The sequence below is a fragment of the Ursus maritimus genome, unplaced genomic scaffold, assembly GCF_017311325.1.
Source record: "Ursus maritimus isolate PB19 unplaced genomic scaffold, ASM1731132v1 scaffold_19, whole genome shotgun sequence".
NCBI classification, from domain to species: Eukaryota; Metazoa; Chordata; class Mammalia; order Carnivora; family Ursidae; genus Ursus; species Ursus maritimus.
Window position 1 is genome coordinate 52,218,973 of NW_024424341.1, and position 22,693 is coordinate 52,241,665.

At 60.6% G+C, this 22,693-nt stretch overlaps 1 protein-coding gene across 5 annotated transcripts in view; it reads right to left on the reverse strand.

Moving 5' to 3' along the window:
• CIC (capicua transcriptional repressor) overlaps positions 1 to 16,477 on the reverse strand; it is a 23,107-nt gene extending 6,630 nt beyond the window's left edge. For 3 of the 5 annotated variants that reach the window (XM_040634041.1, XM_040634042.1, XM_040634039.1), the window contains exons 1-7: positions 13,669 to 16,477; positions 2,112 to 2,261; positions 1,801 to 2,029; positions 1,590 to 1,719; positions 1,313 to 1,495; positions 1,064 to 1,229; positions 56 to 258 (exon numbers count right to left, since the gene is read on the reverse strand). In XM_040634041.1, coding sequence (XP_040489975.1) covers positions 56 to 258; positions 1,064 to 1,229; positions 1,313 to 1,495; positions 1,590 to 1,719; positions 1,801 to 2,029; positions 2,112 to 2,261; positions 13,669 to 16,477 — 3,870 coding nt within the window. Of the gene's footprint in view, positions 1 to 55; positions 259 to 1,063; positions 1,230 to 1,312; positions 1,496 to 1,589; positions 1,720 to 1,800; positions 2,030 to 2,111; positions 2,262 to 4,234; positions 4,318 to 13,668 lie in introns of those variants that run through there. The other 2 variants (XM_040634044.1, XM_040634043.1) reach the window with 1 other exon arrangement.
• Positions 16,478 to 22,693: the final 6,216 nt, after the last annotated feature.

Here is a 22,693-nt window from a genome sequence, read left to right on the forward strand (position 1 = left end):
GCAGGGACCATCACCTTGGGGCAGCCCTCCCTGCCCATCTCCCCGGCCCCCGGACCTGAGTCAGTTCCTGTAGTGCCTGGCTATCTACTTCTCCACCATCGAGGCTGTGGACCCCACTGTGGGAGAAGGCTCGGGGCCGGGCCGAGCCAGGTCCCCCCACTGCGTGCAGACGCTCTGTCCCACAGGAGCCGCTCCCCGGAGCCTTGGTATCCGAGCTCAAGAGTGTCTGGGCTGCAACAGACAGGAGCTCCGAGGACACTGCAGAGTATAAGGAGAGAGGTGTCACAGAATCAAGAAGCCTCTTAGTGGCACCCAGACTGGCCGAGACAGCCAGAGATATCTCTAGATACTGGGCAAAAGAAGTTTGAAAATCCTGGGCTACGTGGCAGAAGAGATACCAGCCACCAGCCCATCATTTCCTGATGGATTGCTCCCCGGGAGGCAGGCCTTCTTTGAGTACGAAAGGTTGAAGACAGGCAGTGTGGTGCTCGCTAGCTAACACCTATGGGCCCGAGTCTCCATCCCCATATCTCAGAGAGGAAGGAACCCCACCTTCAGAGAATTGCAGGCCCACACCCACAGATCACTCCGAAAAAGTGCCTCAGAACGACGCTATGCACGCGAGACACTCTGTCAGTAGAAGCAGCCAACGAGGGCCTTCCAACCATGATTCTGGAACCCAACCAAGCTGGGGTTGAAGCTCTGGTCTACCATTTACTTGTCTTCTATAACTTCTGACAAGTGATTTTGCCTGAATCTCAGTCTTCTCATCTAAAAAATGGGGGTACGGCATTCAGAAGTAGAGGTTATAGTCCCCTTGATGCCTAACACACAGTAAATGCTCAGTAAATGACAATTGATAACGAGCTGACTGTCCAGAAACTCTGTCTGGACTTCCCTGGCTCCTTCATATGACACAACTGTTCCTTTATGGGTAAAGATCCTCAAACAAAATGATAGGACAGAGAAAGGCTTCTGAGACAGGGGCTGAGCAAACAAGGGGGTAGCTGGCACCTCTCAGGGAGGGAGGGGGCAGGAAAAGACAACCAAGGAGCCGACCAACCTCCAGGGGCAGCAGCAGTCCCTGTCTCCGACATGCTCCGCTCCCGAGTCTCCTTGTGCCCTCCTGCCAGCCCCAGGCTTGTGGGCTTGGCCTCTGAGCTGGACTTCTTCCGGTCCTTGTTGCACCACTTCCAGTCCGGGTGAGCCTTAAAGTGGGCCTCTTTCACCTGGCAGGAGAGAGAGGAGGGACCCTTCACTCACTCACCCCACCAGAGGAAGCTGGGGAGGAGCGAAGAGGAAGAGGCATTACCTGGAAGGCCAGGTCATGGTACTTCTGCTTCTCCTTGGGCCCCAGGGCGTACCACCACTCGCCCAGGATCTTGCTGACGGTCCGGTTGTCCTGGTTGGGGTGACGCTGGTGGACCAGGGCCCGGTGTCGCTTGCTGAAGATCATGAAGGCATTCATGGGCCGCCGGATATGATCCTTCTCCCGCTGCAGCAGACAGAGGCCCAAGTGGGATGGTTAAAACCAGGAGACAGGCTTGGGCAGCCACGGGGTGAGCTGGGGACAGGCAGAGATGGGGCACCTTGTTGGGGCTGCGTCCATCCTTCTCCGAAGAGGAGTCTCGTTCCTTTGGCAGGGCACTGAGGGACTGGGTCCGGCGTTTCCCGGGTGGCAGGGGCAACTGGATCTCAGGAGACATGATGGAGAGGAAGCTGTGGCAGGAGCGGCAGGGACGGTGAGGGCCACGTCTCTGGCCACCCCACCCCCCCAGTCCCAAGCTTCGTGGCACTCACGCATCATCATGGTCACTCTCCGTCTCGCTGTCCAGCCGGGGCTCTCCTGGAGGGCCGGGGGCCTCCTCCTCAGTGGTGGGAGGGGGACCCTTTCCAGGTTCCACAACCCCCAAAGTGTGGGGGGGTCCAGGCCCTGGGCTCTCAGGGCAGGTGGCTCCAGGGGGCCGCCCAGGATCAGCACTCCCACCTGCTGGCTGCTCGTGGGCAATAGCCGCCGACTCAGCAGGTTCTGGGGGCGGAGAGGTAGGTCAGAGGGCTCTTGGGACGCCTGGACCCTATCCCCGTGCCCTCTGAGGCCCCCCACTCCTCACCTTTGCTCTGGGTGGAGGCCACTGGGTGGCTGGCAGGTTGCTGGGCCTCACTTGGCTGCACAGAGGGGTCGGGCTGGCTGGGGGCCAGAAAGGGGACTAAGGAGTGCCAGGGGAACACAGCAACAGAGCGAGGTTCCACATTCGTCCACACTGTGGGAAGAAGCCAGCTAAGCTGTGCGGCAGGAGACCTCGGCCTTGACCCCCAACTCAAGCTCTTTTCCACCCTGGATGAGGTGGCTCCACGCCTCCTTTACACCCCCTTCCACTATCCCAGAGCCTCGTGGGCTCGTGTGTGCGACATCGCTCAGGAAAAACTCCTCCCTGAAAGATTTTGAGGTTTATACAAAAGAAAACAGAAGCTGGGAAGGGAAATAGGCCTCACGCCCCATTCCCTCCCCCACCTCCACCAGCCCTGCCACCAGGGACCAGGCCAGAGGAATGACTGGCTCCTGTCACAAACCAGGCCATGTTCGACTGCCATCTCATACTCCCAAGGCCCCAAGACCTCAGCAGGGCTAGGAACCCTCCCCAGTCTTGCCACATTCCCAGCTCCCAGGTTGCTATCTGACACAGCCCCTCACCTTCACCTCGCACTCCCTTTCTCTCTCTTGAGGAGACCATGGTTTGGTCTCCCTCCCTCTTCCCTCTCCATTACCCACAGGGTGTGGGGTCTTAAGTCTTTCTCCTTGCCTCCCTCCCCATACCACAAACCCCAAGGAGCCAGACCCGCCTTTCCTGGGCTGGGCACAGGTGGCTCCAGCACCTCCCCATTCCCTAGAGAATCTATTGCCCATGAAGAGGTCTCCCAGCCCCCTCCCTCTCAATCTCTGAGCTTATCCTGGGTGCAGCACGCAGCCCCCTTGCCCAAAAAGGGGAAGGAGTGGTAAACTCCTTGGAAAAAAAGGCACAGACAATGGGGCAGACAAGAGAACTGTTCTCTTCTGTGCCCAAGGAAGACAAAAGTGCCAGGTGTTTTCTTGAGACTATGCATAGGAAGGCACTTCCCTCCCAGGGGGCTAGTCCCAGGAGTCCGACCTTCTGCCCCAGGAGCTGGGTGGCAGCAGGGTAAGCCCTGGGCTGGCGGGACTCCTGGAGCAGGCCTAGGCTAGGAGTGGGCTGCCCTCTCACTGCTAGCTCCCTGGGGGAAGTGGAACCAGCTGAGGAGGCCCCTGCGAGGGAAGACGATGAAGAGAGAAGGGAAACGCCCTAGGCTTGGTCTCCATCATTCCAGGCCTCCCCCTGATCCAGATCAATCTGACCTGGGGTGACCCCTCTATGCCTTCAAAAGCCTGGACTAAGAGAGCTCTATAGGAGACACTGGCCTCGAGACCTGATTCTGCAAGGGGCTGACAAAAGAAAAAGTAGACATCAAGTCAACAGAAGAAGGATAAGGAAGCCAGCACTGGAGGGGGTCTCAAGACGCTCTGAGGACCCTGTCCCCTATCCCTGGGGCACTGGGGACCGCAAAAGCCTGCTCGGCCCTCCAACCCCAAGGACCTGGACCTGTCCCTCTCTTCACCAAGATCTTTCCCACCAGGCCTCCTTATCTGCTGGGTGGGGAAGAAGGGGACCAGCAGACAATGGGGGAAGAGTCCTTTGGTCCTGCCCCTCCTCAAGTCCTCAGTGCACTACTGTCCAGGTTCTTGGGTCCCTCCCTCTGTCTCTGCAAAGCACACCACATACACACCAGCCCATCACTCCATTCTAAGCAAGCAATGCCTTACTCACTTCTCAAGCCCTCTTCTTAGCCCCACTACTCAATCACACTCCCTTCCCCCTCTCTTCCACACCGAAGGCCAGCAGGTTTCATGCTGCCCCTATCCTAATCCATGCTCCCAAGCCAGTTACGCTGCAACCCCCACCTCCAATGACAACGGACCGTGCCAGCCCATCACCCAAACACCACAGCTGTCCCCAGCTACTCCCCTCGCCTCACTCCCATCATTCCCCCTACACTCCCACCTGCCGTCACTAACCGCTTGGCCCAGCTGAGCTCTGTAACTTTCCCGTCACCCCTGTACTCCGCCTCTATCACTCTCGTACTATACCCCTATCACCATTACGCCGCACTTAGCACCCCAACACCTTGACCCCTGCAGTCCCAGCGCCCAGGCGCTACTGACCGAACATGCCGAGGCCACGGGAGGCCGCGCCGGACGCGGGCACCAGGGGCCTGTGGGCTGAGTACATGGTCCGGCGCGGAGGGGCCCGGCCGGGGCTCGCGCCTCCTCAGCGGCCGCCGCCACTCCGCCCGCCGCCGGCTCCTCGGCCGTCGCCGCTCGGGCCCGGGGGGAGCTGGAGGCCGTCGCCGCATGCCCCCCCCCGCCGCCCCCCTCCGGCCGCCCCACTCGGGGGGTCTCTGCCGGGCGCGCCTGCGCACAGCGCCGCCTGCCTCCCGCCGCCCGGGGGGCGGGGGAGGTCAGAGCGCGCCGGCCCCGCCCCGCCCCCCGGCGCGCGCGGGGGCCGTCACGGGGCGCGCGGCACAGGGGCCATCGGCGCCGCCCCCTCCCTTTCCCTCCTCCCGCGCGGCGCCCGGCGGGCGGGGCAGGCGGGGCGGGCGGGGCAGGCGGGGCGGGGCGCGGCGCGCGTGCGCGGGGGCGGCCCCGTCCCTTCTCCTCTCGCTGGCCCGCTCCCTCCCTCCCTCGCAGCTCCGGCGGGTAACGGCTCTGGCCCCGCGCGCCCCCAGCTGCCGGTGCCGCCGCCCCGCCTTTCCGGGCTCCGGGCCCGCGGCTCAGCGCCGGATCGACCTTCGGCTCCGGGCGGGCAGACGGACCAGCGTGCGTGCGTCCGTGCGCTCCGAGCGAGCCCCGCGCAGAGCCACCGCCGCCTCCCCGCCCCGCCACTACTACGCGCTCCCCTCCCCCCGCCGCACCTCCCCCCGCCCCTTCCCCGCTTCCCCCGCGGCCTTCCGCGCAAGCCCGGCCCCCCGCGCGTGAGCCCATTGGCTGCCGCCGCCGCGCGCGGGTCAGGCCCCGCCGCGCCCGCCCCCATTGGCCGCCCCGGGGGAACGTCAGTCATATGCAAATAAGGGAAGGGCGGGGCGGGCTCCGGTTGGCCCCAAGCCGGCCCGGGGCGGGACCGCGGGAGGAGGGTGGCAGGGAGGGCGCACTGCAGTAAAGGCAGCGAGCCAGGGGGGCGGTTCGCAGCACCGCGCTGCGGAGGCCCCGAAGTTGTGTGTGGTGCTACGTGTGTCCAGTCCACGCGAGGAACACGCTCACGCGCGGCTTGCCCCGCCTCCCTCACGCCCGCCTGAGAGCGCGTGGCTCCGCAGGGCAGAGGAACTGCGCGGTAGGGCTACGCGAGCCACCCCGAGCCCTCACCAACTCTCACACCAGCAGACTCTTCCCCACCACACACACACACACACACACACACACACACACACACCCTCTCATAGACAGACTTTTCCTGCCACACCCATTATCTCATACACACCCCACGGTCACATGTACCCTTAGCCTTACACTCACACTGTCACACACACGAAGTCACACACCTTGAACACCTGCTCACATGTATGTATTACCTCCCACACTCCTGGCCCATCACTCCCCACCCATCATCATACACACACTCGTTCTCACCCATCCTCCACATCACCCATTTCATACACGCCTTGTCATACGTGCTTCACCAACGCATATTCTCATTGCCAGCTCACATGAATCATCATACAAACAACATATCAAACAGGCAACATTATCTCACACATCTCATCACCACTGCTTGTCCATCACACACACACACACACCCCACATCCCTCCCACACAACCACACACACTCTTCCATCTTCACACACTCTCATGTGGCCTCCCTGGCACCTCCCATCCCCGACACAGGCTAACTCTCACAGACGCCATCGTACTGACCCCCACACACTATATAAACTTACCCCAGTGAGCACTACTTCAGTACCCTGGACCCCCCGGAATACAGAGCGCCATGGCCATTCACCGGCCTGACACTTAGCAGCCACCTGGGACCCTCTATCTCACAGTGTAAGGCAGTGGGGGGGGGGCACAGAGCACCACTGTGGGCTGGCCCTACCACTCTAGGCTGGGAGCCACCCCTTCCAGAAAGGGGCCAGGAGGAAGAAAGGAAATGAACACTGGGGCTTCAGTGTGCTGGGAGCTTGATATGTATTATACTCCTCACTGAATCCTCACAGCCACTAGGGAGGTACACTTTATTACGCCCATTGTTCAGATGAGAAAATGAGGCTCAGAGAAACTGAATAAATTGTGCAAGATCATGCCTCCAGAACCTAACAGCCCAGTGCTCCAACTCAGCTGCTCTTTCCACTACCGAAAATTTAACCTCAGGGTGGCCCCGGGCAGACACTCCCAGACATCTGGGAATATGGTCAGACAGTGATAAAGAGAGAACTACAGAAAGCCAGAGAGCACACACAGAGACACATGCAAGGGTCTGGGGCCCACCAGGGAGGCAGAGGCTCTGGATTACCCAGGATGGGCCCTGGGGTCACATCCAGTAGAGGCAGAGGCCTGGGGTCACACCCAGGCAGGTTTTAAAGGTTGCACAAGCTCAGATGGACAAAGAGTGGGCTCCTACACAGGTGGAGTCAGCGACAAGCACAAACAAATCCCTTTCCCAGCCTATTCCGTCCACTGACAGAGCCGAAGGCATGGAAAGGGGGCAGAAACCCGTAATCTGGGCCCAGAGGGGAAGGGAAGGTCCATAGCCCTCTGACCTCCAGAGACTGCAGGGCCAGACACTTGGCTGTGAGCCTGGAGGGGGCCACTGGAGGGACTATTAGGTGACTGCCCCCTCCTCCCTGTGCAGCCCCAGACTCAGACCCTCCATTACCTCACTGCCCCAGGGACTGCAATGTGAGGCAGAAATCAAGGCTGAAATCAATGTGGCCCGCTATCTCCCCACCGCTGCCCCCCTCCTCTCCCCACCGGTGAGTCACCTATTGGCAAGTTAACCCCTTCCCTACTGCAACGCAGCCCAGGACAGAGCTCGGAGAAACATTGCCCCCAGCTCCCCCACTTCTGTAGGGTGAGAAAAAGATCTAGGCCTGGCACAGCAGGGAAAGAGGGCCCCACACATCTGGGAGGGTTGCACATCTGGTAGAAGACACAGTGCCCACATAGGAGGGATGGGAAGAGGCCCCTTACAGGGTAGGGTACAGCCAAGTGGGGACCCAGCCTGGCAGGGAGGGGCCGGAATCCGGGCGGGAAGGGCCCCCCTGCCCTGGGCACTGGGCCAGCCCTATACTTAGCTTCCATTGTTCAGAGTGGAGGAACCCTGGGTGGGGGTGATTAGAAGTGGAGAAGAGGGAGCAGGTCCTAACCCCAGACAGCTCCATCTCTCCAGCCATCCTCAGCCCTAACTGGGGCCTCCCTAATTGGAAAAGGCTGAGGAGGTTTCCCAAACCAGGGCCCCAGCCCCATCTGAGAGGGGGTGCAACACCACCCTTCACTCAAGGCAGGTACCGGACAGAACTATATGGTGCAGCCACCCTCTGCACCACCCCATCACCAATTCCACAAAAGGTTTGACGCCAAACATCCCCCACAGCACTACCCCACCCGCAGCCCGGGGACAGGGAGCCCAGAGACACCAACTGCCACCCAGGGTGGCACAGGCTGAGGCCTGCCCAGAGGCCTGGGGCGTACAGCCAGGGATGCTGACAGACTGAGGAACAGGCAGACACACTCTGAACTCACGGGCCCATTTATTGCGCCCAAGAGGCACCGCGCCCCTGTCGCCCGCGGCTCCCCACCCTGCTCTACAGGCCGGGTCCCCGCCTTGGCTCACCCCCGGTGTCCCCAGCTCCCCTCACCCGCTCTCCACATACACACCCACCCACCCACCCACCCCGGGCGGCGTCGGCGACGGCCAGGGTTGCCTGGGGAACGAGCCCAGGATTGGGCTGGCGCGGCTCGGGAGGGATGGGGGCCTAAAAATAGCGCCGGGGTGAGTCAGTGTGAGTGGGGCTGGGGTAGGCAGGGGGACTAGGAGGGAAAGAGGCAGGCGAGAGGTGTGGGGGAGGGTCCCCAGGGATTGGGAGACGGACGGGATAGGACGGAGGGGAGCAAGTAGGTTTGGGGGTAGAAAGGGGCGGGGGGCGGAGGAGTGTACAGGCACCCGGGCATGAGAGGGCTGGTCGGCGCGGACTGAGGGAGGCGCCCCAACCCCGGCGAGGAGGGGGCGCCGCCCTGCGTTCTCCTCCCCCTCCCCGTCTCTCACCGAGGGTACCTTTTACTCGCCGGCCTGGCTCCAGCCCGCAGCCCCCGGCAGGTATCCACAAAAGCCGCTTGGCTGGGAGGGCAGGCGGGCGCCCAGCATTGACACAGCGGGCCGCGGCGGGGGCTCACACAGCCAGCACCCGCGCTTCTGACGGGGCCGAGCCCCCAGCCAGCCAGGCGCGAGCCGCCTTAGGAGTTAATGGCGCTGCGGCATGGAGAAGTGCAGCCAATCAGCTTCGGCAGGCGCGTGGCGGCAAGGGAGAAGAAACGAGGCGCGCCCAGGGCTACTGGGCACGAGGATCCACGCCCCTCGGTACTGACGGGTGCTGGGCGCGGCCTTCAGGGTACCGGCCGGATCTGCAAAGCCCCGGGTGCAGCTCGTTTCCCTGGCTGCTTCGCAAGAAAAAGGTTCAGAGGGGGGATAGGATCTTGCAGTCAGGAGGTGGCACGGTCGGGATTTGAACCCAGGTCTGCCTGGCCTCCCAATCAGCTTTCTGGACAGGGCGGGGTTCCCTGGCCTGGCCTTCCCGTGGAGCAGGAATTTGGGGACAGGGTAGCTGAGGCGGAGGCAGGCGCAGGCAGGCTAGAGGTCAGCCGCCTGTGGTGCAGCCGCTGCCGCCGGTGGTAATGGGAGCCAGACGCCGTCGCCGCCGCTAATGCGCCTCCCCCCCCCGGCCACTAATGGAGCCATTAATGCCGGGGCGCCGGGGGCTCCGGGCCGCAACCCCCCCGCCCCGCGCATGCGCGCGCGCGCGTCCCCCCACCCCACCCCCCGCAGCTTGCCGCCCGCCGGCCGCCGCCGCCGCCGCCAGGAGGCAGCCTGACCCCTCGCAGCTCCTGGTGCTGGGGTCTCTTCCGCGAAGTCTCTTAAGATAGACTGCAGCTACCTCAAAAAGGCCCCTTCTCTTTTCTCCTGGGCAGGTCATCCTCTTCTTCCCAGCCTAGGCCTCCTTCCTCTCCAGGACAGCCTCCAGGGATCTCTGACACCCAAATCTAACCTTTTCCCTCTCCTGCTCTAAACTTTTGCCTCTTCACTGACTGGCATTCAAGCTGGCTTGGCTAGACCTGTGCTCCTTGGCACACTTCTGCCAATCCTGGGCTCTAGTGTCAGCTCCAGCTTCCACTAGCCACTGCGAGGTCATGCACTTTCACCCCTCCTGGCCTTTGTTCCTATGGCTGCATCGGCCAGGAACACCCCTTTCTTTGACACTTGAAATTCACTCATTCCTCAGCTCAAACGTCACTTCCACTGAGAAGCATACCTGTACCTCCCTCATCACCCTGCAATGAGCCACAGAGTTGTGTCTGTCCTCTGTCTTCCCCAGACTCTGTACCTCCCTCTGCTCATCCTTGCCTGTGCCTGCTTCCATGTCTGCCTTCCCCACCCACTTCCCCCAAGGCTGCTCAGCCTGGGCCTGGGAGAGATGAGGAGGGACTTCTGGTGGGAGAGAAGGGGTTCACTATTTGAGACAAAACAGAAACGCTGGTTGGCAGAATCTGGATTTGGGGAGTCAGGAGAACCTAGGCCCCTCTTTGGGCCTTATTTTCCCCACTTGGCCAAGCATAGTGTCTGAAGTCCTACTACATGTGGGACTCCGTTAAATGGAGCTGCCACCAATTGTGTCTCCTGCAAGGCATTGAGGGGGTGGTAGGGGTGATCTGGGTCGTGCCCTCTAGCAGGTGGGTGGGCACAGGAGTTGCTTTCCTGTTGTTCCCCTACACCCGGATCTCCTAGCTTGGCCCATGCAGCCCCCGCCTTCCTGCCTGACTTGGGAACAGGTGCCTGGATGTAGATGGCTCCTGACACCTCTCAGCACGTTTCAGGGACAGTGGTGAGCAGTTAATTTGTCAAGGAACAGGAAGGGGCTCCCAGGCCTGTACAACCTCCCACCACTCCCTAGTACTTAGCAACTGTCCACTGACTCAAAGGGATGCAGCACCCGATGTGCACAGGGTGAAGGGGAGGGGCTAGGAGAGGGGTAGCAAGTCTGTCTGAGGAGGGGGAGGAAGGCCAGGGGAGGGCCAGCGGAGGGCCAGAGACACAGGATCCCAAGATAGGGGGCCAAAATAGAAGAAAGGTGGGATGAAAGCTCAGACAAGGACTGATGTCTAGGGAGGGACAAACCAAGAAAGATACAGAGACGCAGACAGAGAGAGAAAGAGACAAAAGTCCAGAGAGAGAGAGACTCAGGCAGGCCCAGAAATAGAGACCTAGACAGATGTAGGGACCCAAGGGAGAAACAGACACAGTGGCTCAAAGGCAGGCAGACAGAGGCCCAGGAGAGGGGGCACTGCCTGTCAGTACGGGAAGCCAGGCGGAAGCTGGGAGCTGGAAAGGAGGCCGTGCCAGGAATGGGGCTGAGACATCTGGCCTCCTGGGCTGGGGCTGCAGGCCCTGGGGCGGCTTCCTCTCCTGGGGAGCAGGCGGGAAGAGTCAGAGGGAGGTGGCAATGGCAGCTGGCTGGCCTGGCCATGCACAGAATGTGGAGAATGCTGGGCCGCCTGCCCCGGCACGTCCCCCAGCGGAAGCAAATGCCTGGCAGGGGGCAGGAGCAGGCAAGCTGTCCCAGGCCGCCCCCTCACACCTGCTGCCCTGAGTGAGGGTCAGGCCTTGGCATGAGCTGGCAGAAAGGGACAGGACCATGGCCTCACTATGCCACTGGGCATGGTCTGCCCTACCTGGGCCTCAGAGGCAGAAGGCTCCAAGGTGCCTGCCTCCCAAGGGCTTGGGGAGGCCTCTGGGAGAAGAACAAAAGGACCTGCTGGCTGGGAACCTGAGGGCAGCCTGGATACCTCAGCATGGGTGTTGTTAGGGAGGCGCTGCTCAGAACCGCCAGGACAGGCACTGGACAAGTTCTAACGACCAGAGAGCCTGCAGCCTCCCTTCCCTGAACCTCAGTCCCCACCCCACCCCCACCTCCACCCCCCAAACTGGGCTGGTAATCCCTACTGCATAGCATCAGGTGGATTCGATGAGATGACCCCACACCTGGGGCTGGGCATGTGGTAAATGCTTAATAAAAGACTAGTTACTATTATTGTTATTGTTATCGAGAGTACTTAAGAGGCTGGACTCTGGAGCTAGACAGCCTGGGTTCAAATCCTGGCTCTCCGTCTTCCTAGCTGAGTGACTTTGCGCAAGTCACTTAACCTCTTGGGGCGCGGTTTCCTCCTCTGAACACTGGAAATACTAATGGTGCTGGCCCCCTGGAGTGTTGTGAGGATTCGGCGAGTAATGCTCAGGCGGCACTTACAGAGCCGTGTACCACGCGCATGCATGGGTGGTGCTCAAAAAATTATGACAGCTATAGCTCCTGGCGGTGAGAGCCCATGATCTGGAGATTGGGAGACCTGGTTCAAGGCCCAGTCCTGACCCTCCCTGGCTGAGTGACCTCAATCAGGACTCTTCTTCTGTCGCTTTTCCTCATCTGGAAAATGGTGGCAGGTACCCCTGTTGGGTCTGCCTTGGTAGGCCTCGGGTCACCTGCCTCAGTGCCATCCCCCTCCAGGCGCCAGCAGTGCGGGTCACGTGACACAATGTTATGCATGTCGGGGGCTGTAGGCATGTGGGGTGGGGGAAAGGAGGATAGTTCTAGATGGAGTCCTTCTGCTTCACTTTCTTCATCTGGCTAAGAACAGAAATCCCTGCTGTGCCCATTTCTGTGGAATTTTGCTCCTATCAACCACACTAACAACTGTAAAAAATGCTGGGGGCAGGGCAAAACACAGAACTCCCAACCTCAGTGTATGAGTTGAGGGGCAAGCACAGCCCCTGTGTCCCTGTGCCCTGGGTCTGGGCTGGAGCTCCGGGAGGTCAGGGCCCGGGCTCCCTCCTGCATCAGCCTCTGCCATAGTCCCAGCTCCCACCCAGATCCCCACTGCAGCCTCCTTCCTCCTTGGTCTCCCTGTCTCTGGTCTCAGGCACTGGAACGCAGCCTCCACGGTACAGGTGTGGTTAGATCAGCCCAAAGCCTATCATGGCTCCTTACTGCCCTCAAGATAAAGTTCCCAAGTCTCCTGAGAGCCCTCGGGGATCTGACCCTTGCTCATCAAGAGAGCCGCGCATTCCCACCATCGCCTAGAGCCCTTGATTTTGCAGATTCCACTTCCTTCAAATACTTACTTTGGCCTCGAGGCCTTTGCCCAAACTCTTCCCTCTGCTTCCCCCATTCCAGCTTTGCCCACTCCGGATGCTCACTGTCTGGGGACAGATCTGTTCCAGGACTGTGAGCCGTGTGAGGGCAGAGATGTGTCCTCAGCACCAACTAGCACAGGGCCAGGCCACTCAGACAACAGTGGATTAATAAATCAATAAGGAGAAGATGCTAGGGAAGGGGCTGGTGACTGGTCACCCTCCTTGACAGTTGCTCTGACAAGGCCCAACCTGGCCTGGCCTCTGGCTCTCCCCACCTTTGGCCTCAGCCCTCTGGCCATAATGGCTTTCCTCAGCTGTGCTCCTTCTGGCCTCCTAGGAGGCTCTTCCAGCCCCACACTTGCTGGTTCCAACTCATCCTTCAACTCTTGGCTTACACGGCCTTTTCTGAGGGCAGCCAGACTGGATTTCACACCTGGAGGCCTGCCCAGCACACCCCCAGCTCCCCTCCACAGCACTGACTGCACCTGTGATATTTACTGGGCACAGGCGTGAGGTGAGCACTCCAGTCCGGATCCTGCCACCCCGAGGCAGAAGGCGCCGTCGGAGCCTCCATCTTCCCATCTATAACCCGGCACTGGGGCCCAGCAGGGACGAGCCAGTCGGCCTGGCTTTGCAGGCTGGCTCCAGGATTTACTAGCCGTGGGATGAAGGGCAAGTCACTAACCTGACCTCAGTTGCCCCTAAATGAGCATAATCCTAGCCCCTGCCTGTTAGGTCTGTGAAGGCAAAAGGAGTGAATATTTCCAAAGGGCTGAGAACAGGCCGCGGTACAGTACAGGGTGTGATGAGGGCGAGATAACACACTCAATGCTTATTATCATGGTGATGCCCCCACCAGTCCTCCAGACATGGCAGCTGTCATCACGATTATCAACTCTGTTCCTCTGTTACCCCATCAGGATTGTAGGGGCCCGGCTCCCAAAGCTCAGAAAGGTTTGCTCACTAATAGAGTCCTTGAGAGTGCATTCCCAACAGGAGGCCTCTGGAAACACTGCACTGAGCCTTCCAAGTCCAGTCAGTCCCTTGCCTGGCATGTGAATTCCTGCTGAAACATCTATGCAGACAGGAGGCTAATCTCCCCTTGAGACCCTCCTAAGGTGGGGAGCTCACCTCTCTGGAGAGCCAGTTTGCAAGTGGCCCCGTCCCAAATGAGCCTTCACCCAGCCATTCCACCTGCATCTCTTACCTGTCCCAGGTCGGCCCATGATGACTTCCTTTTTGGGGGCAGGATGGCTGGTGTAGCTGCTGGGCACCAGGACGGGCAATAGGGCAGCAGGTGAGGGGTGGAACGCCACCGGCTGGAAGGGTGAAGAAGCCAGGCCAAAGGTGGGCATCGGCTGGGCCACGGCAGTCGGCGCGGCTGGAGGCACGGTGATGGGCACGGGGGCTGGCAGAGGTGGGGGCAGGCCAGGCTTCCCACTGGCCACCCCAGGGGGCACCGGGGTCTCTCGGCAGCCCCGCCCAGGTCCCGCTGCCCGCACCTCGCCAGCAGTGCTCACCTCCCCAGGGAATTTGGAGGGCAGCGGCACGTCGGGGTTGCGAACAATGACGGGTGAGTCCCGCTGAACAGCAGGAACCCTGCGCACAGAAGGCCCAGGATCCGAGGTCAGGCCAGCAGGTGGGGGCAACAGCAGCAATGGCGAGGGCTGGCGGGAACGGGAGAAGGGCACGGCAGGTGACACAGCCCGGAAGCCAGCCGGTGTGGAAGGTGTAGGTGTGTGGGACACGGAGTCCACACCAGAGTCTAGGCTGTCGCTCTTGGGGAAGTCCGGGGTGGCTCCTCCGCCCCCTGTGCCAGGGGCCCCCAAGGCCCCTGGGTGGGGCAGCAGCTCGGTCTTTCTCCGCCCAGGGCTGATGGGCACGGTGAAGGTCAGGTTGGTCTGGAAGGTGGGTAGGATGCCAGAAGAATGGCGCTCCCTGGGGGCAGGCGGCGGTGGGTGGGGGCCCAGGTCTGGTGGTGTCAGCACGCCTCCCTTCGGGGTGCTGGCACTCAGATGGCGGCTGCGGACAGCAGTGCGTTGGATGACTGGTGAGGCATTGATGGGGCTGAAGTTGGCGGGGCGGAAGCCAAAGAGTGGCGACGGGGAGGGCGATGGGGCAGGTGAGAAGGGCGACTGCGTAGACACAGGAGAGAAGGAGGGTGTGCCGGAGCGAGAGCTGCCCAACGACACCAGCATCACGGCCGCCTCACACTCATCAAACTCAAAGCGGGACAGGTCAGCAGGAGCCACCAGGCGTGGGCGCGAGTCCCCACGGGCCGCCACGCTGCTGGCCTCACTGTCCCTCGAAGTTTCATCACCCCAGTCAAACTCGGTGCTGCCCTCACGCGCCGCCACGCCTGCTGGCCGTCCGGCCCCACCAGGGCCACTGTCCGCCAGGCCCTCCATCTCCTTGGTTCGCATGGACAGGTGGCGCGAGCAGTAGCCCCGCCGCTGAGACTCCTTCATGCAGCCGTCTCGGGAGCACAGCCGGCGCCACTGCTTGCCGTTGAATTTCTTGCGGATTCCGTTGGGCGTGCAGACCACGTCACCCTTCTTGTACTTCTGCTGGGCGGCAGTCAGCGGTGTGCGGGCCCGGGCGGCTGGCGCAGCCCCCTTCTCCAGAGAGGCCACGCTGCTGCTCCGGCTGCCGCCCTGGCTCCCCTCCTGGCAGGGTGAGGGCTGCTCCCCAGGGCGGCCCGGGCCCGCGAAAGCTGGGGACTTGGGTGGCGGCGACAGGAGCTGGGGCGGGGGCAGCGGGAGCAGGGCCGGGGTGCCCAGGGCCGGCGGGTGCTTCTCCTCACCCTCCTCGCAAGTCCCCAGGTTGCCACCAAAGCTGATCTTCGACACCTCAGCATCCTCAGGCTGCTTGGGGTCCAGGGCAGCAGGGCAGGGGGGCAGGGCGCCCCCCGGCTCAGCCTGCTCCTCCTCGGGGCCCACAGGGGGCTTCCTCGGCAGGGCCTCGGGTTCCCAGGGGGGCCGCAGCAGGCGCAAGCTGGAGCGGGCCACCCACACAGCCTCCTCGGGGTCCCGGTGTGGCAGCTGCGGGGGCTGCGGCAGGGCAGCCGGCGGCCCCGGCTGGGCGTTGGGGCCGGGGCTGAGGCGGACCTTGTAGGCAGCTGGCTTGGTGGCCACTTCCACCACCACACCCTCACGGTAGGCAGCCACCCCGGGCTCCACGCAGGTACAGACAGCTGTGCCCACCACCACGGCACCCGGCGGCGGCGTGGCATCCAAAACCACATCTACACCGCCACCGGGTGCCCCCTCATAGAACGTCAGGGCCCGGTCCCCGGGGAACTGTACCCCCAGGTCCTGGCTTCGGCGCACCTGGCGCACCACGGCCGGCAGGAAGAGGCCGTCGCCACGCCGGGCCAGCACCCGCTGGGACCTCAGCTGCCGCAGGTCATAGCCACCACTGGTGCCACTTGGGGGCCAGGGGCCTGGCCCACAAGCTTCGGCTGGCTCATCCTCCAGGTCGGCTGAGTGCTCGCTGGCTGTGTCAGTGGAAGAGGAACGGGTAGAGGTGGGTGGCCGTGGAGGGACCCCCAGGGTGCCGGCCTCCTCAGGGGTCCGTGCCCGCTCTTCAGGGGCCCCGGCCGCCCCACTGCTACCGCTGCCGGCTCCATGCTCCTCCACATACTTCTTCTTGGGCGCTCGAGACTTGAACGTGGCCGTCTTCCGGCTGAGAGAGGGCTCCCAACGGCTCGCCTCCCCCTCTACCTTGGGGTCCTCAGCAGGGCCTGGGGCCGCCGGGTCGTCAGAGTGCAGCTCCGGGGGCAGCCCCTCAGCCGCAGGGCCCCGCTCGGACTCCTCTTCCTCACCCTCCTCAGCCTCTTCTGGCCCCGGAGGCTGCTGCTGCGGCTGCTGCGGCTGCGCCTCTTCGTCTTCCTCCTCTGGCTTGTCGCCCTCCCCAGCCCCTCGCCGTCGCAGGGCCTTGGCCCGGGTGGCTGGTGGGGACTTGCCGCCACTGCCAGCACCTGGGAGGCCGACACATGCCTTCTTCATTGGCTTCATCTTTTGTCCGCCTGCAGGTGGGAGGGCAGACAGGAATCATCGGGAGCAACTCAGGAACCCCCCGGAGCCAGTGTCCCCCAAGGCTTCCCACTTGCTGAGGCCACCGCCTCAGCTCCATGATACCTGAAGTCTCCTTCCTGGCTGTCCTCAACTCATGGGGGCCCCTGACTGGCACCCAGACACGGACTAGCACCCATGTCCCCTGAGTTATATACTCTGGCTCCTTGGGGACACTGACATTTATCTGTTCCCTCTACACAGGCCACAGCAGGTGTGTGCGACTGCCCGAGGGGACACAAAAAGGCAGTAACAGTTCACACCTGTGGAGCACTCACTTCGTGCCAAGCCGTGGGCCCAACTTGATGTTGTTAACCCACTTCATCCTGACGACAGCCCTAGGAGGCAGGTGGGACCAACAGCCCTACTTGAGGAAACTGAGGCACAGGGAGCTCAAGCAACTTGTTCAAATTCATCCAGCTAGGAAATGGCAGAGCCAGGGTCTGAACCCAAGCAATCCGGCTGCTCCAGAGTCTGTGCTCCTAACCATTTCAGTGTGCCGCCTGTCACATGATCCAGAGGGCACGCTTCCTTGCACTGTCACTGTCCAGAGAGCACACACACTCATACACACACATGCACGGGCACACAGTCACAGAAAAGGAGGTGACTGGGCTGTGATGTGAGCCTCTCTCCACCCCCGCCCCCACCCCTCTGGGCTGCCTGGCGTGGCCAGACATTGTGGGAAGGAGTGGGCAGCTGGAAGTCCTGAGGGATGGCTGCCCACTCTTCTCTGCACCCGAGGCCTGCCAGGTATAGCCATCTCCCCAGATCCTGGCAGGGAGCAGGCAGGGGCACGTCTGGGGCAAGAGCTTATACCCAGTGCTGCCACGGGGCCGTGCATGAGCACACGCACGCGCACAAAAACACACACAGAGGCACACACACGTCATCACACAGTGGGACACAGAGCTACACCCCAGGGTTTCACTGTCCCACTGGATGGGAGCCTGTCCCTCCCCCCACAGCACCCAGCGTGATACCAGCAAGCCCAGCCCCCCTTCTGGCCTGCACGCATCCCCCGCCCCGACTGGGCTGCCTCTGGCAGGGTGGCTGAGCTGGCCGGGCCCCTGGGGCCCCCAAATATGCCCTCCGACTCCAGGTGGGGGTAAGTGGGAGAAGGTCAAAGAAAGCAGGGCAAACCCAGCAGGCCAACCTCACCCACTTCCTGAACAGTCATTACTGCCCGCCCCCTTTCAAGCTGCCCTGAGAAAAGAAAAGGGAAAAAACTTTACTCTGAAGTGACTAAGAGAACCTAAGAGGCCAAAAGGGGGCCTCTGGGAGGGTGGGGGTGCCCAGGACCATAATCCAAACGCAATCAGAGACACCCCTGACTCAGTCTGCAAGCTCCCCCAGGACCCCTGGTCTTGTGTTCTCCTACTTGGGGCCTGCTCCTCCTGTGGACCCTACAATCCCAGACTGCTCCTTCTCTGGGCCAGTCCTCGGGTCCTCACGGGCAGAGCCTGTAGGGCCCGGGTCTTCTCACATTGGGGCAGGCATCCAAGTGCCCAGAAGTTGGGCAGCTGCCACCACCTTCTCCCCACTGACCCGCTGGGCCACTGTCCTGGGGACTGAGATCCGGCCCCAGTCCTGCCCAAACACAAACCTTTGCATACCCCACCCAGGGCCTACAACCATACCGCCTGGCACCCCTGAACCCTGCCGCCTGGTCCTGCCTCTTCACCCCGCAAGCCAGGCCTTTTTCTTTCCCCTGGGGCCTACTCTCTTCCTGTCCACCCCACTTTGGATAACTCCCACCCAAGGCCCCGTGGGCCCTCACCTCCTTCAGAACCTAAGCAGTAACTCCTGAAGCCCAGGCCGGCCAGGCCCTGGTTCTTCAGGGTCTTATGCCCTCTGCTCCCATCAGCCTTCCTGGCACCAGCTTCTCTGCCACTCTCTCCCCCGTCCTGTCACCACCTCTACCTCTGCCCCTCTCCTCACAGGCCCTAGGCCCCCTCCTCAGCCACCTCATCCTAGTCACCCTCATTTATCTCTGTCACCCCTTCCTCCCAGTCACTCTCCTGTCAGCCATCTCTGGACCTGTCACCTTTTCTCTCCATCACCTCTCCTTGTCACCCCTCCAACTCTGTCCCCTCCCTCTCCCTGTCACCCTGATCTAGTCCTGTCACCCCTCCATTCCTGTTACCTATTCTCTGCCCACCATCCCCTCTCCGTCACCCCTTTTCTGTCACTCTTCCTCCCCACCACTTCATCCACTCTATCCCCCCTTCCCACCATCCAACCCACCTTTTTTCCCCTGTACCCCCTCCCCGTCTCTGCCACCTGTCCCCTCTCGGCCCCCAGCACCCCAAATCCCCCCTGCCCGTGTCAGCCCTGGCCCCGCCCCTCACCTCGGGCTCGGCGGGGTTTCGGGGCGGGGGGCCGTGGCCCCGGCTCGGTCCGGTCCGGTCCCTCCCCGCCCCCCCTCCGGCTCTCCCTCTCGATTCTCCCTTTTTTTTTTTACTCCAACACACAAAATGGTGAATGGACCTGCAACAGCTGGAGCAGCCAGCCAATCACCGGCCACAACCCCGCTGACCGGCGCCGTCCTACACCAATAGATATCCGCAGCCTGGTCGGCTCCGCCTCTCCACGACGAGCGACATTCGCCATGTCCAATCAGACCCACCCGGCAGCGCCAGGGGGAGGGGCCAAAGTCCAAGACCGGCCTCCCTCTGGGACCGACACCAACCTGAGCCTACGACCGCCTGATCTGCCTAGGGCCCTGCCCCACAACACGTGATAGGCATCAACCTTAACCAATTGCAAGCCGTTTTAGTGCAGAATGACGAATACAGTACCCAGTCGCTCTGCACTCTAGGCCGGAACCCAGCCTCTATGAGGGACAGTAGCCAATGAAGTGCAAGAAGGAAGGGCTAAGGGATAGGCTGTCCAATAAGCAGGCTGAGAAGGCGTGGCCTGAGCGTTTGTTGACCGGCTAGTCGCAANNNCTGCTGGGAATGGTAGTCTTCTTACGTCTCCGGCCCATAGTCGATAGTACAAAGCAGACTACAACTCCCATGTGACAGAGAGCTGTAGCACCAAAGAACCCGGGCGAGGAGAAAAAGTCAGACAGGGCAGTTCCTGTAAGTCTCCCTGCACACCGGGAGCATCTTAGACCCAGGGCCCCGACTCACCCGGATTCCCGGCTCTGGCGTCGCCAGTGGCTCCTCTCAGTGGCGGCGGTAGCGGCACGAGGGGGAGGTGCGAGGAGCAGCCAACCGCCACCCGCAAGCCTCGCAGCCAATCAGCAGCGGCCGGGGCGGTGCAATGACCTCACCGGGTTCTACTCTGTTACCCCTCCCCCACGTGGTTGTTGCTGTCTGTAGCCGCGAGTAGGGAAGTTTGGGGTGGAGGGGGAGGGGAGGAGAACGAGTGATGTCACCTTTCCCCCGCTTGATTGGCTGTAGGGTGGCCGGGACTATGACCAATCAACAGCCTCAGAAAGTCCGGCGCGGCCCCGCGGAAAGCCCTGTTGCCACCGGGAGGGGAGAGAACGTGCGCGTGTGGGGAGGCGCGCGCTGCAGTGGAGTGAACGCGCGCGGCCTGGGGCTTGGGGACCCTGGGGACAAGTCCTCTCTTCCAGGACTTTGACATTTAGGGCGGTGCAGTTTTCTGGCGGCCCCCGTAGGCTTGTCGGGGCACAAGATGGGAAAATGCGGCGCTTCCTGGGGCTTCACACCACATTCCCTTCACACTACATTCTGTGGAGGGCTACTTTATGGGTGTTCGCAATTGGCGGGAGCGAGACTTTTTTAAGGGCTCGGGGTGAGGGGGCGTTCACACGGGGTTGGGAGGAGAGGGATATGCCCTGTCAGTCGTAGATTCCTGCAGCCCAGACACGGGGTTTACGCCAGGTGTGAAGCTGCGTGCAGTGCATCGTACTCCCCCCGTTGGATTTGCCCTAGATAGATGGAGGGTAATGGGGAGCAGCGAACACTGGTCTTAGCCGAGGCTTCCGCTGCCTGTGGTGGGTTCCCAGTACGCACACAAGAATCACACCAGTTGTGAAGAAAACGCACCCCAGCCTGTTGCAGGTGCATGCTGTGCGACATTCCCGCCGCCGGTGACACATGGCCAGTTCACCGAGGGACTGGGAAGAAATATCAGTTGTCCAATGGGGTTCACTGAGTATGAAGGAGATTCGCATTATCTACTGAACACAGGAGATTTGCTTTGAGAGGGGGAAATTGCACTGTCTACAAGTTCAAGCCAAGAAGGAATCTTACACAATTAGTTACACTATTGTATTCTGACTTGCATGTACTATTTTATAACCGTACTATTTTATATAATTTCATAACATTCTAGAAGAGTTTGCACTTAAATATTGGGCAGGCTGTGAGGGAACTTTTACAGGGCGGTTTAGACTGTGTACGTTGGGCAGATGCTGGGTCTGAGGGAAGTCCGTACTCATCAGAGTTCCCATTGTCTACTTAGACCCTTGGAGAGTGGTTCACGCTGTCACAGAAGGGGTTCACAGCAGCTGCAGAAGGTTCCCCATACGTGGCGATGTGCACTGTCCTTGTCAACTTTGTCATGGATATGAGACATCATACTGTCCACGGGGAGGCACATACTGGGTGGGAGTTCACATCGCCCGTAGGAGATTCTATTGCGTTAGGGGGAGACTTCCATTGATGGGGGTGGTGGTGAGGGAGAACCAGACTGTTGGTGAAGAGGTGTGTACCATCCATGAAGGAACTCACCCTGCCCAGGGAGTACTTTGCTGTAGTGAAGGGGGCCTCTAGTGTCCCGTCCGGGATTGTCTTCCCTGTGGTGGGTTTACAATGTCCGCAGAGGAGGGGCGCCTGGGTGGCTCAGTCGGTGAAGCCTCCGACTTGTGGTTTGGACTCAGGTCTCGATCTCATGGTCGTGGGATTGAGCTCCACATCAGCCTCCATGCTCTGTGCGGAGCCTGCTTGTCCCTCTCCCTCTGCTCCTCTCTCACTCTCTCTCTCATACATAAATAAAATCTACCAAAACCAAAACAGAAACCAGTGGCTACAAAGGAATCCTCGCTGCTTATCAGAGTTACACCATGCGTGAAGGAGAACTGTCCGTGGGAATTCATGCTGCCTATTTTCCCTGTCATCAAGGAAAGGTGTGCACAGTGAGTTGTACCCTGCCCCTGGAAGAATTACATAAACCGTAGTTCACTTAGTTCTACAGTTCATTGCAATTACACTGTCCTGCGAAGTGTGTGTGCGGGGGTGATGTTGCAGGAAGCAGATGATACGGGCTTAGCCAGGCTGCTGGGATCAAACCCAGCTGGGCTTCGTCCGCCGCTGTGTGACTTTGGGCGAGTCATTTCATCCCTCTGGGCCTCTGTTTCTACATCCGTACGGGGATAATTAAAAACAAAAACAAAAACAAAAACCTTGGCATAGGGTTGTAATGAATCAGTATGTACAAAGCATTTAGGACAGTGTCTCCAGCAGAGTAAATCCTCCAAAATCTTAGCTATTAGTGTGATTGTTAGTATTCAGAAGGTTATCACTGCCTGAAAAGTTTATGCTGTCTGTCTTACGGGTCACCTTGTCTGCGGTTTGTATGTGTGCTGCTGGTGCTGCTGGTGGTGCTGGTGCTGGTGGTGGCGGTGCTTTTGGGAGGGATTTCAGGGATCAGCATATCTTTGGGGCATTTGTCAATCTCTCGGGAGGCATTATGGTCCTGTACTTGATGTCTCAGCTGTCACCACGGTTAGCTGTGTTGCCTTGGACCTGGAACCTGAGTCTCACTCTCCTCATCTGAAAAAGGGAGATCATTGAAATACCTGATAAAGTTGAGGTGACAATGATATCAGATGTCAAATCCAGGGCCTTGCATATAGTAAGTGCTCGGTAAACAGGAGCGCTGTTTTTTATGTGCCCTATCCTGTGTTGGGTCCTGGGAAAACGCTGCCATTCACGAATTCACCATTTCTTGGGTCTTTATTTGGGGCCTCATGGTCTGTGACAGGTTACACCACCCTCCAGGAGTCCTACTGTCTTACTACCTGTGTGTGTTGAAGGGCAGTTGGGGAACTTTTAATGGGAGAATTAGGACTTTGGGGAGGGGGTGGATAATATAATTTTATGAAGGTCATAAAGGCCCACGGGGCTTAAATGGAACATGGGGTTTCTGCCTGTTTATGGAAAAGAGCTACGTTATCAGTGA